At 53.9% G+C, this 10,470-nt stretch overlaps 3 protein-coding genes across 7 annotated transcripts in view; all 3 read left to right on the plus strand.

Moving 5' to 3' along the window:
- PTPRA (protein tyrosine phosphatase receptor type A) overlaps nt 1-863 on the plus strand; it is a 191,238-nt gene extending 190,375 nt beyond the window's left edge. For all 5 annotated transcript variants that reach the window (XM_036825606.1, XM_036825608.1, XM_036825605.1 and 2 more), the window contains one exon: nt 230-863. In XM_036825606.1, coding sequence (XP_036681501.1) covers nt 230-304 — 75 coding nt within the window. In that variant the 3' untranslated portion in view covers nt 305-863. The remainder of the gene's footprint in view (nt 1-229) is intronic.
- Nucleotides 864-5,750: 4,887 nt separating this feature from the next.
- LOC118881598 (progonadoliberin-2) lies at nt 5,751-7,043 on the plus strand. Its single transcript, XM_036826730.1, has 3 exons — nt 5,751-5,901; nt 6,046-6,182; nt 7,035-7,043. The coding sequence occupies exons 1-3, from the start codon at nt 5,751-5,753 to the stop codon at nt 7,041-7,043; spliced, it is 297 nt and encodes a 98-aa protein (XP_036682625.1).
- Nucleotides 7,044-7,546: 503 nt separating this feature from the next.
- On the plus strand, nt 7,547-9,506 carry MRPS26 (mitochondrial ribosomal protein S26). The gene is made up of 4 exons (XM_036824179.1): nt 7,547-7,811; nt 7,906-8,052; nt 8,152-8,275; nt 9,006-9,506. The coding sequence occupies exons 1-4, from the start codon at nt 7,600-7,602 to the stop codon at nt 9,138-9,140; spliced, it is 618 nt and encodes a 205-aa protein (XP_036680074.1). The 5' UTR covers nt 7,547-7,599; the 3' UTR covers nt 9,141-9,506.
- Nucleotides 9,507-10,470: the final 964 nt, after the last annotated feature.

Here is a 10,470-nt window from a genome sequence, read left to right on the forward strand (position 1 = left end):
CCGCCATCTGCATGTCCAGTCTCTTCTATCTGTAGAAGGTAGCTGCACTCAGCCCAGAGGGGAATGCTGTCAGAACTCTGGCAGGCAGCTCAGGGCTCAGGTGGAAATCCAAAAACATTCATTTCCTCTTAATTTTCCATTTTTTTAAAAATGGGTTTGTCAGGAGCTGCAGGTACATTTTTCTCTTCAGTAACTACCCTGGCCTTTTCCCCCACCTTTCACTCTGCAGGAACAGTATGAGTTCTGCTACAAGGTGGTGCAGGAATATATTGATGCGTTCTCAGATTACGCCAACTTCAAGTGAGAAGCGATGAGGCCCCGTGGACAGGAGAATTGCCTTTAATATTTTGTAATATTCTGTTTTGTTAATATACCCAAAATTGTGTATATATCTTACAACTGTTTTAGAAATTGGTACATAGGCTTCTATTACCTGTTAGGTGGAGATTTTATATGTAAATGTGTTAGTACTGATAGTCCTTTTTCCAATGTTTTATTGGGGAATTAAATAGTGTGATGTTTGGATTGATATCATGAAATCCTCTGCCTGGAAATTGGGCTCTATTGTTCTTTGGTTTATACATCTTTTCCTAAAGAAGAAACACAAAACTCATTCCAGGTAGCTAGGCATTAACTAAGAAAAAAAGCACAAAGTTATCAGAACTCTTGAGGAAATTGGTTGTCCCAGTGCCCCCAGTTAAGACCGCTCTCCCCTCCCTGCTCTGTAAATAATCTCTCCCCTTTCCACCCTTGCCCACCTTCTCATACCGCCTACATCCCACCATGGCGAGTAGAGGGACCAGAGTGGTATCTCTGGCACCACACTAGGGATTATCAGGTAATAAAAGCTTTGACTCCCTGAGGAAACGTCTCTCCCTTTGTCTGGGGTGGGGCAGTCATACCAGGGCTGGGGTTCTCCTGGGCCACTCCCGTCCCTGCCGTTACTGTTCTGTCTTAGCTGGCTGCAGAGAGGGCACAGTCTCCCTGGCTCCTTCTTTCCAACAAACACAGCCCCTCTAGCTCTTAGGTAGTTATCAGGACCCTTCTTTCACTCCCAGCATATCTTTGGTGCAGTGGTCCTAGCCAGCCTTGCTCCCTGGGGAAGATGGCCAGGGTCCTCACTGCTTCCCTAAGTACAGAGGCATGGAGGAGAGAGGGGTGGCTTGGCTTTCGGCTTTGAGTCAATTTGACCTCTCCAGTCCTTGGTGCTTTGCTGCAAAACTATCTGGATCATGTCGCTCTGTCCAGAGCAAGTGTTTATATCTACACTTATTGTGTTAAACCACTTCCATTTCCTTTCATATCTGTCCTCATTTCCAGGACTTTTATGTGGAAGTGCCTCAGATCCAGAGGCCAGGATGGTGGGAGTCTTAAATCCCAACTCGAAATTGAGCCTAACATGTTAGACAGAGTGTCTTAAATAAGGTGGATGTTCATTTATTTTTCATGTTAACAGTCTACCCAGTCCAGAGACCCAGTATCCTCCATCTCATGGTCCCAGTGTCCCTTAGGATGTTGTTCTCATCCTCATGGTTGAGGTCACTGTCTTTTCCCATGGAGAAGCAAAAAGAGCTTGGGCAAACAATTTCATTTTTAAAGACATGAAGCAAAAGTTGCACTTTTCACTTCCACTCATACCCCATTGGCTAAAACCTAGTCATAAGACCACACTGAGCTACAAAGGGTGCTGGGAAATGTGGTCTTTAGTTGAGGGCACAGCTGGGAGCGTGTGTCTGTTCATGGCCTCCTTTCTTCATGATCAGCCCAACACAGGAACAGGAGAGGAAACCGGTTGCCATGACTGTCAGTGCAGGGCTGAGAGAACCTTGCAGCCCTCGGGGCCTTTCTTAAGGATCAGGGGCCAGGGGCACCTCGGGGCTGCCAGGAGTGAGAGGTGGCACCCCCATCTGGCCCATGGAGGCATGCACAGAGATCACTGCTGCCGTGCTTGCTGGAGGAGGTAGGACTTGAACTGGACCTGCGGGATATTGGAAGTTTAGATGAGCGAAAGGAGGAAAGATCAGCGGAGCAGCATTACAGAGGGCCTCAGATTCCAGGCAAGCAAAGACGCAGTGGCTCCAAGATAGAAGCCACGTTCTGCACCACATATTCAGGGTGTATGCACGAAGCCCAGGAGCCACGACAGACCACCTTCTGGAAGGTTGCAAGGGGTGAAGTCGTGTAAGTCAGTAGGTGTACTCTGGTCCTTCTGTAGGAACCAAGGAACTGTAAGGGGCGATAAACTCAAAAGTCAGGAGGTTTAAAAGAAGCATGGATAAATTAAGCAAAGACAGAATCTAAAGAATTTCTGGTGAGGGGTGCCATGCTTGGGAAGGAAACCCTGTCTCTTTGCAAGCTACCTATTGGTGCCTCTGTGTAACCATGTCCAGGCAGATGGAGGAGGGCAAGCCGTGGGTCAGCAAGCCATGCAACGAACATATCCCCTGGTTGCTAAACAGACATCTTCAAGCAGGAATTATCCCAGCTCTTTGCTTCCTTCTCTCCCTCTTCACCTCTTTCTTTTCCTGTATTATTCAGAGGTCACATGGTGTCAGGAGACATAAACCCGACAGGCTCAAAGGGAAGTGTATTGAGGCTCACATGGCACAATTGTGTGGGAAGGGCAGAGGAGATTGCTTCATCTAGTGCCCACTCCTCAGCCAGTCAGCTGTGACTGTGCCCACTGCACACCCAAACTTCTGGGGCCTGCCACACTTGCAGAGACCTCACTTCATCAAATTGTCTCTGTCCTGGGTTTTCCTTCATCCTCTACCCCCACCTGCCCAATATGCTCGTCTTTCATTTAAAAGAAGAAAAAGCAAGCACTTCCCCCATGCCTAAGTTCTTCCATTCCCGCATATTCCTTCCTTACCCTTTCATCCTCAGTGCTGAGCCCCAGGGATCCACTGTCTCCCTGTCCACTAGCACCCTGCTTGGTGTAATGACTGCCTCCTGACTTTTATCCTCACTCTGTAGCTTTTCCTCCACAGCCCCCTTCCTCAGAGGTCAGGCATTCCTGCAGTCTGTGTGGTGTGGACCCTCAGCCCTCCTCCAGCCCTGAGCTTCTGGTCCACACACCCTGCTTCCTACTGTGATTCCACAGGGTGGCCCAGAGGCACCAGTCTCGGGCTCTGCACACCCAGCGGTTTGCCCAGTCGCCAAAGCCCACTGCCCTTTTGTTCAGCCTCCAACATTCTCTGCCCCCACCCACCCCGTCCCAGCCCTACTCCCACTGAGCACCAAACCCACAGGCCTGCTCCCCCCACAGATCCCCCCGTAGTTCTTGTGTTAGCTCTTCTCCATTTTGTCTCTTACCCTAGAGCACCCACTGCAGCCCTATTGCTGAGACTACCTAACTCTCCATCCTTCACCCAGACCACCTGCTCAGGGGGTGTGCCCCTCTGTGCTCCTACAGCACCTGAGCATTCAACTCAAAACCTCTGCTTTCCCAACTGATTACAGCAGCCCCCAGACTGGAATAATGTGGCCTCAGGGCTGATTGTGAGCTAGAGCTCAGTGCTGAACAAATGGCTTTCTGTGTCCTGCTGAGAGGGATACAAGGATGAATTCCAGAGTTTATAATCTGGAAGGGGAAAGCAAATATTCCTGAAAGGCAAAGTATGTGGCCAGAAAGAAAGGGAAGCTTTCCCCTGGGAAGCTTGTTCTTGTTTGGATTTTTCAGGAAAAACCACAATCAAATTACAGAAAAAATAAAGGCACCCCATTCCTTTTTTAAAATAAACACCAGGGCCTTTGAATAAAACATTCTGTAAACCCAAACCAGAACTAAGCTAGTTTACTGAACTCAAAGAATTGTTTTCACTAAACCACAAAGCAAATGTTTTCCTAAAATTTACTTGGTTAACCAATACATAAAGGGACAAAATCTGTTTCCCAAAACAGTTTAACTGATCATACAGTCCAAATATTCATTTCAGGTAAGTCAGTTTGGAAATTCACCCATGCCCTTCTGCCTGGGCAGCTGAAGTCGAGGTGCCCATGATGTCATCTCCCCCATCTCTGCCACAGAATTTGACACACCTGCTCTCCCAGTGACCAGCCACTGCGATGCCCAGCCTGACCCTGCCCTCGCACTTGCTGTTCAAATTGCTGTCCAAAGGCGGAGATTGGCTAACCCTATAAGTTGGCCTCTGCCCCCCAGAGGCTGGTGGCTGGCAGCGGAAAGCTGAGCTGATGCAGACTAAGGCGGGAGCCGTTTCTGGCATTCCAGGGGCTGTGCCCAAATCCATGAATGGTCCTGGGCCAAGTACAGGATGAGGAGGGGTTGGAACCTTGAGGGACAAAATTATTCCTACCACCTTTGGATAGGCCCACAAAGGCTGCACTGCCCCCTTAACTGGGCCCCCTGTCAGAGACCTGCTTGGAGGAGAGAGAGGCCACCTGTGGGGTAGCTATGCCCCACCCAAACCTACTTCCACCTGGAGTGACCCAGTCCTGGTGCCCAGGTGTGTGGATGAGGACCATCCCACCCAACCCATTTTACAAGTGGGCAAACAAGCCCTCAGGAAGAGTGGTCATAGCTCTCCCCAGACTTCTTAACAGGCTGCTGGGCTCCTCACTCTTAGGCCCCCACTTTTTTACCAGAGAAAGTCCTGAGCTGGGTGGGACTCAGGGAGACCCCAGGCATTGCCTCTCTTAGGGCCATAATTTGCTGTGTCAGAGAGGGCTGTGAGGGCTTTCTAGACCTAAGGGCAGGAGCTTGAGAATGCAGCTAGGGAAGTGGCTAGATGAGACTTCAGGGGCATAGGCCAGGCTGAAGCAGGAGTCCTGTGACTTCAGATCCCTGGGAAGATGGAAGAAGGAGGCGTCTGTCTGGTGACCCCAGGACCAGCAGCTGAACATACACTGGGAAGGGAAGAGAGTTGGTGGCGAGCTGCCACCCGTCCCCTCTTTGAGACATCATTGGAGTCTGTGGGCCCAGAGCAGTGGGTGGAACTACCTGAGCAATAAATCTTGGGTCTGGCTGCCTGGGTTCCACTGCTGCCTGGAGGAGCCACCTCAAAGGAGCCACTTCATCCACAGCTCTCCCTCAGTGAGTGAAAAGGCTGCCCTCCCCAGGGCTGGGGCTCCGGGATGGAGCTCTATTCTGGGTGCATGGTACACTGCTCCTCTTCCCCCTCCCAAGTCCCTCTACCCCTGACCCATGCCCAGAAAAGCCCCCTTTCCCTCATCTCTCCCCAACAACACTATTCCTGTGCCTGCTGCCCCTAGCGTGGGAGGGACAAGGGGTAGAAACCCTTGCCCCTGTAACCACCACACATCCATTCCACATCCCCAACTGCCATGGAAGAGAGATAGCAACCCACAGGGAAAAGGAGCTGAGGGCCTGCCAATAACATCCCCCAGCACTGGGTGCCCCAGATGCCCCCACACTGCTGCCTGTCTCTTGAACAACTCCTCTGTTCCCCTCTCCAACCTTCTCTCACTTCTGGGATCCCTGAGGGAAGAAAGGGTAGTCCTGCCCTACTGGGGAAGGCCCTCAACTGGCAAAGCGGGGAGCCTCTGTGCCCCAGGGGTTCTGGGAGGTGGCTAGTTGCCAGGAGCCCTCAGGGTCCAGACCCCTGTAGTCCTGGTATAAGGAGCAATAGCAGAAGAGAGAAGAACATGAGGAGACACTGAAGCTGCCCCTGCAACGCCAGTTGTCCAAGGGGACCCCGGAGGAAGAGGAAGGGGGTACGGATGGGAGCACTCCTCGAGTGCTGTCCACTGTCCCTGGGAGCAGCCCTGCCATGGCCAGCTTTGGGCTAGGCCTCCTGGTGCTGCTGCTGACCACCCACCCTGAACCCTCGAAGGCTCAGCACTGGTCCCACAGCTGGCACCCTGAAGGAAAGCAAGCCTCCAGCTCACTCCATGACCCCCAACATACTCCTGGGCCCCCACGTGAGTTGAAGGGTCTCCCCAGCCTAAGTGAGAAGAAGAAGGTGCTGGCTGGGGCTCTTTCATCTACCTCAAGCCTTGGGTGGAGGTGGGGAGGGCAGGCTGCAGCCTCAGTTCCCTTCTAAGGAAGGGTTCTGGGCACTGCAGCTCACAGCCCAGGCCAAATTGTCCCCAACCTCCCAAGCGATGTTCTGGGTCCCCATAAGGACAGTGTGCCCAGGGAAAGTAGGACCATGGCCCGGTGGCTCCTCTGCAGGAAGCAGCACCTGGTGCAGACACTGCTGGTAAGTAGAGTGAAAGGCCCCCAGCGTTGGCCACTAGGGGCCAGCTAAGAACTGGCTGGGGGTGAGGGGGAATGATACACCACTGAGTTATTTATTTATTTTTGGCTGCCTTGGGTCTTTTTTGCTGTGTGCGGGATTTCTCTAGTTGCGGCGAAGGGGGGCTACTCTTCATTGCAGTGCGCAGGCTTCTCACTGTGGTGGCTTCTCGTTGCGGAGCACAGGCTCTAGGCGCACGGGCCTCAGTAGTTGTGGCACATGGGCTCAGTAGTTGTGGCTCGCGGGCTCTAGAGCGCAGGCTCAGTAGTTGTGGCTCGCGGGCTTAGCTGCTCCGCAGCATGTGGGATCTTCCCGGACCAGGGCTCGAACCCGTGTTCCCTGCACTGGCAGGCGGATTCTTAACCACTGCGCCACCAGGGAAGCCCCAATCCTAGACAATTTATGATGAAATACTATGTTAGATTAAAGTAAAAGATTAGAAGTCACTAGTGGACTAGAAGGAGGTACTAAAAACCTCCATAAATAAGACAGTGGCGGCTGTGAAGTCCCCCAGACTTCTAGACAGCCAAGTGAAGCCAATGTGGCTCAAGGTGGGCAGGCCCACAGCCAGTGGAAAGAGGTGAGGGGTGCGACCTCACACTCCGCAGTACGGCCCCGATAACCAGGTGGTCATTGATACGTGCACTGGGAATGACTCAGTGATTGCAGAGCTCCCCAAGGCCAATAGCAGAAGATAGGTGTAGGGAGATGGTTTATTATTTTGCAAATTGTATTTTAAAGTGCACCATGGGAGCACGATAACTAAAGGAGAAAGCGTAAATTCCTATAAGGCAAGACCTTATCGCCTAATTTCAGTCGGTGTGAGCTCCGGTTTTTAGATATCAGGTGGGCAACGCCCGTTAGCACAATGAGCTAGAGAACCCGCAGGCTGGGTCTTCTAGGAGGCTAGGGGGCGTCCGCAGGATGTGGGAGCCGCAACACCGGCCGTCGGCCAATCCTGCGCAGCGAGGCCAAGCCGGGAGGCGAGGGAAGAGGAGGGGGAGGGTAAGGCCGCAGCTCGGCGGTCAGGTGACCAGAGCGTCCGGGGGAATGATCGCCCCCTCCTCCCGCAGACCCGACCCCGAGCGCCGCGCCCCGCTGCCCTCCAGTAAAGGTGTGAGGTCCCTGAAGTTGTTGCATCCTTTGTCCCCTCTCTCTCCATTGAGACCCTTCCCCGGGTGGGGGCTGGAGGGATGCAGGTCGGAACCCGGCCCCGCAGAGAGGACACAGCCAGGTTCCGGGGGGCGGGGGCGGACGCAAATGTCAGCGGGCAACAGAGGGTGGGGGCGGAGCCCGCGGACTACGCGTCCCGTGGTGCCCCGCGGCCACTTCCGGGCCCCCGTAATGCCCTGCGGCGTGCCGGACGCTGGGCGGTCTGGCCATGCTTCGCACGCTGAGCGCCCGGGGCGCGCGGCCCATGGCCCGGCCCCCAGCCCCGTTTCTGCTCCCCGTGCGCTGCCGCAAGACCCGCCACGACCCGCCGGCCAAGTCCAAGGTCGGGCGCGTGGCGACCCCCCCCGCTGTGGATCCTGCGGAATTCTTCGTGCTGACGGAGCGTTACCGTCAGTACCGCCAGACGGTGCGCGCCCTCAGGTGTGTGTGACGGAGGGGGAGGCGGTGCCGTCCGGCGTGTGTGTTAGGGCGGGCGGGCGAAGAGAGTGCCGACCTTGGGCGCGTCTCCGTCCAGGCTGGAGTTCGTGTCCGAGGTGCGCAAGAAGGTGCACGAGGCCCGGGCCGGGGTCCTGGCAGAGCGCAAGGCACTGGAGGACGCCGCTGAGCACCGCGAGCTGATGGCCTGGAACCAGGCGGAGAACCAGCGGCTGGGCGAGCTGCGGTGAGTGGGGCGGGAGGCGGGGCGGGAGGCGGGGCGGGGCCACCTTGCCGGCCCGGAGACACCCAGCCACGCTCAACCTCGGCCTCTCACTCCTCCCAGGATGGCCAGGCTGCGGCAGGAGGCGCGGGAGCAGGAGCGGCGGCAGGCGGAGGAGGAGGCCCGGCAGGCCCGAGAAGCGCAGGCTTGGGCGCAGCTCAAGGAGCGTGAAGTGCTGCAGCTGCAGGTGGGCCGTGTCTCCAGAGGGTGGGGCTGCAGGCCGCGAACTCCACCGGTGCCGCGAGTCCTGCGCGCAGCCAGGTGGGGGAGGTGGGGCCCGGCTACATGCAGAGGGAAGAGAGTAGCCTTGAGTCTTGACACGGGGTTAGCAAGTGAGGATTTGGAAGAGGAGGCGTGCAGGGAGAGTGCCTGTCAGACGTGAAGACCCGGAGGTGAGAGTTGACACTGCAGTGTTCACGTGGCTAGCCGCTGTCTGTGAGACTGGCCCCCGCGTTCCCCAAGGAGTTTATATTTTGCCGTGAGGGTGGGAAAGTCACCGAAGGGTTTAAACATTTTGGCCTGGGATGGCAGGTGTGAGACTTAAAAGCAGGGAGACCAGTTAGAAGTGATCCAGCGAGAATGAATGAGGCTTGAGTTAAAGTAATAGAGGGAGAAGGACAGTTTGAGAGACATTGAGAGATCTAGGCAATATTGAGAGACTGATTCCACCCAGTGAATTGTCACAGCTGGTGTGTCTGGGTTTTGGCCGAAGTGTCCAGGGGAGGATTGTCTAAGAGAACTGAAAGTGGCAAAGCTGCCTGATGTTCTTCCACTGGAAGGTCAGCGGGGTGCTCAGAGAAGACCTGGGCTGCAGACATCTTTCCCACAGGAGAGCTGGAGCCCCTCCCTCAGTGGGCTAAAGGCTAGCAGGCATGTTCTGAGGGCTCCCATTCAGCTGGCCTTCTCTCTTCCAATAGGAGGAGGCAAAAAACTTCATCACCCGAGAGAACGTGGAGGCGCGGGTGGAAGAAGCGTTGGACTCCCCCAAGAGCTACAATTGGGCCATCACCAGAGAGGGGCTGGTGGTCAGGCCACAGCACAAGGGCTCCTGAGGGCCCAGTAAGGACAGTGCCCACCCAGGGACTGTGGGGGTGGGGGGATTGGGCCTGATCTGGAATAAAGCAGTTGTTTCTTATGAAGGAGGAGGCTCTACCTATTCCAGTGCAGCCTCCACTTTTGGGCCTCAGCACCCACCACTTGGTCAGAAACTCCACACACACAGTGCCCTGTTCTGCACCCATGTACAACTCTTAGCAAAACACCAGACCTTAGAAGTTTCCATCTCACAGAGGAGCATAGTCCCCTCGGCAGCCAGGTCATCTCCTGAGTATCCTCAAGGTCAGTGGTTGGCATATTGCAGTCCTTGGGCCAAATCTGACCTATTGCTTCTTTTTGTAAATAAAGTGTATTGGAACACAGCCACAGCTATTCATTGACTGCTTTCACACTACAATGGCAGAGATGAGCAGGTGCAACAGAGACCTTATGACTTGCAAAGTCTAAAATATTGTTATGTGCCTTTTTAAATTGAAATATAGTTGATTTACAATGTTTTGTTAGTTTCAGGTGTACAGCAGAGTAATTCAGTTATACATATACATCTATTTTTTAGATTCCTTTCCATTATAGGTTATTACAAGATAATATAGTTCCCTGTGCTGTACAGTAGGCCCTTGCTGGTTATCTGTTTTATATATAGTAATGTGTATATTTTAATCCCAAACTCCTAATTTAGCTGCCCCCCCCCATTATATGACTTTTTTTTTTTTTGGAGGGCTGCACCATGCGGCATGCAGAACTTCCCCTACCAGGGATCAGACCTGTGCCTCCTGCAGTGGAAGTGCAGAGTCTTAACCACTGGACCACCAGGGAAGTCCTATATGACTTCTTACAGAAAAAGTTTGTTGACCCCTGATCTAGGGCTTTCAGGCTCCAGCAAGGAGCAGGTATCACCCAGTAACTGAGCCACAAAGTAGCCATTGGCCAAAGACCTGCTTCTGCTTGACCCTGAGTTTTGCTGGCCAGGGTCTGGTGTGCCCAAGACACAGAAGGCAAGAAGACCCCATTTCTTCTGGTGGCCCTCTCCACCCTTGGCCTCGGTGACCCACATTTACCCTGGCAGTGCCAGCTTCGTTGGACCACACACCAGATTGGTGCTGGCAGAGGCTTGATTGACCTTTATAAGGTCAGTGTGGCTTGTCAAGCACTTGGAGCAAACCAGAAATACTTGTGATTAAAGTTCACAAGGTTGGGGACTTCCCTGGTGGTCCAGTGGGTAAAACTCTGTGCTCCCAATGGAGGGGGCCCGGGTTCAATCCCTGGTTGGGAATCTAGATCCTGCATGCATGCCACAGCTAAGAGTCCGCATGCCACAACTAAAGG

The sequence above is a fragment of the Balaenoptera musculus genome, chromosome 15 (assembly GCF_009873245.2).
Source record: "Balaenoptera musculus isolate JJ_BM4_2016_0621 chromosome 15, mBalMus1.pri.v3, whole genome shotgun sequence".
NCBI lineage: Eukaryota > Metazoa > Chordata > Mammalia > Artiodactyla > Balaenopteridae > Balaenoptera > Balaenoptera musculus.

Bases quoted from the DNA above. Each gene is read 5' to 3' on its own strand.
- LOC118881598 (XM_036826730.1), top strand. From the start codon at position 5,751: ATGGCCAGCTTTGGGCTAGGCCTCCTGGTGCTGCTGCTGACCACCCAC. The intron at 5,902-6,045 runs GTGAGTTGAAGG...TGGGCACTGCAG, and splicing joins ACATACTCCTGGGCCCCCAC to CTCACAGCCCAGGCCAAATT.
- MRPS26 (XM_036824179.1), top strand. From the start codon at position 7,600: ATGCTTCGCACGCTGAGCGCCCGGGGCGCGCGGCCCATGGCCCGGCCC. The intron at 7,812-7,905 runs GTGTGTGTGACG...GTCTCCGTCCAG, and splicing joins CAGACGGTGCGCGCCCTCAG to GCTGGAGTTCGTGTCCGAGG. The intron at 8,053-8,151 runs GTGAGTGGGGCG...CACTCCTCCCAG, and splicing joins CAGCGGCTGGGCGAGCTGCG to GATGGCCAGGCTGCGGCAGG.